Source organism: Otolemur garnettii, unplaced genomic scaffold (assembly GCF_000181295.1).
Source record: "Otolemur garnettii isolate 467f Iridium unplaced genomic scaffold, OtoGar3 scaffold00039, whole genome shotgun sequence".
Classification (NCBI taxonomy): domain Eukaryota; kingdom Metazoa; phylum Chordata; class Mammalia; order Primates; family Galagidae; genus Otolemur; species Otolemur garnettii.
Genome location: NW_003852434.1, coordinates 2,958,224 through 2,959,649, shown reverse-complemented (window position 1 = coordinate 2,959,649; position 1,426 = coordinate 2,958,224). Strand labels below are relative to the sequence as shown.

Genomic DNA, 1,426 nt, shown 5'->3' with positions numbered 1-1,426 from the left:
TCCTGTTGGTTTCATCTTAGTACCGGCACCATGTCTGGTTCTAACGGTTCCAAAGAGAATTCCCACAACAAGGCTCGGACATCTCCTTACCCAGGTTCAAAAGTTGAACGAAGCCAAGTTCCTAATGAGAAAGTGGGGTGGCTCGTTGAGTGGCAGGACTATAATCCTGTTGAATATACTGCCCTCTCTGTCTTAGCTGGACCCAGGTGGGCAGATCCTCAGATCAGGTGAGCAAATAAACTGGCATTAGCTGGGTTTAAGACTTTTAGAGAAGGCAATGGTTGTATTATAAATTATCTTTTTAACACCTGGAAAGTCATTTTGATCTATGCTTTACTGTGTCATAAAACTCAATTTCCATATTTGCTTGAATTCTTGCCAGAGTTAAACAGTTCTTTTTTTTGTTTTTTTAATTTTCTTAGGGGGTTTTATGAGGATCCTTCTAATTTGAAAGGACAGCTATTTGTTATGTAATGGTGGCATGTGTTTGGGTTGTCAGTAAATAAACATATCTTTTGTGTTTATTTTCCAAAATAGCTAGTCTTGTATTGAACATTTTCCAGAATTTTTTTCAGGTTGCTAAGAATAGAATGATGATAAAATTAGATCAGTGTGAAAAAATAGAAAAGGGATGGATAAAGAAGAGAGAGGGAAGGAGAATGTGAGAAGGGGCTCTCCCTAAATTCACAGAAATGCTGCACTGAAAAACCCAACAACACAGAAGCACAGAAAGTTTCCCCTTTCTGTTATCTCATCTAGTAGATGGTGTAGCTTGGATTGGAACTCCCTCTGACTTCAGAATTCAGTCTTTTAACCACTCCGCTAAATTGCCATCTCAGTTTTAGAATGGTTTTGTAAATTGAGTTTAATGGATAAGTTTATTATAAATGATAGTCTTCTTAGGATATTACTTAATTAGTTAAGTTAAAAATTTTGCTGATTTGGGTGGCGCCTGTAACTCAGTGGGTAAGGGCACCAGCCACATACACCAAGGTAGGTTAGTTCAAACCCGGCCAGGCTTGCCAAACAATGACAACTGCAACAAAAAAATAGCCAGATGTGGTGGGCACTTGTAGTCTCAGCTACTTGGGAGGCTGAGGCAAGAGAATCACTTAAGCCCAAGAGTTTGAGGTTGCTGTAAGCTGTGAGGCCATGGAACTCTACTCAAGGCGACATAGTAAGGCTCTGTCTGAAAAAAAATATTTTTGTTACTGATTTGATAGATTCAGTATTAGTTCATTAAGTTGTTAAACTTCACCATGGACTTATTGCTGTGATTGATTTGATTTTGACCCATAGTTTGCTTATTTTGAAAGGTGTGTTTGTAACTGTGATAGTACTTGGATTATTAATTAATCATGACAATAATCTGTGAAGAAATTATTAGCTTTATTTTTTTTTTGAAATTAGCTTTAAACCAGCTCTG

General features: G+C 37.4%; 1 protein-coding gene across 1 annotated transcript in view; it reads left to right on the top strand.

The window, feature by feature from the left end:
- Window positions 1-1,426, top strand: part of NUDT9 (nudix hydrolase 9) — a 20,848-nt gene that overhangs the window by 7,623 nt on the left and 11,799 nt on the right. The window contains exon 2 of the mRNA XM_023513342.1: window positions 1-227. This exon is cut by the window's left edge and continues 1 nt beyond it. Coding sequence (XP_023369110.1) covers window positions 1-227 — 227 coding nt within the window. The remainder of the gene's footprint in view (window positions 228-1,426) is intronic.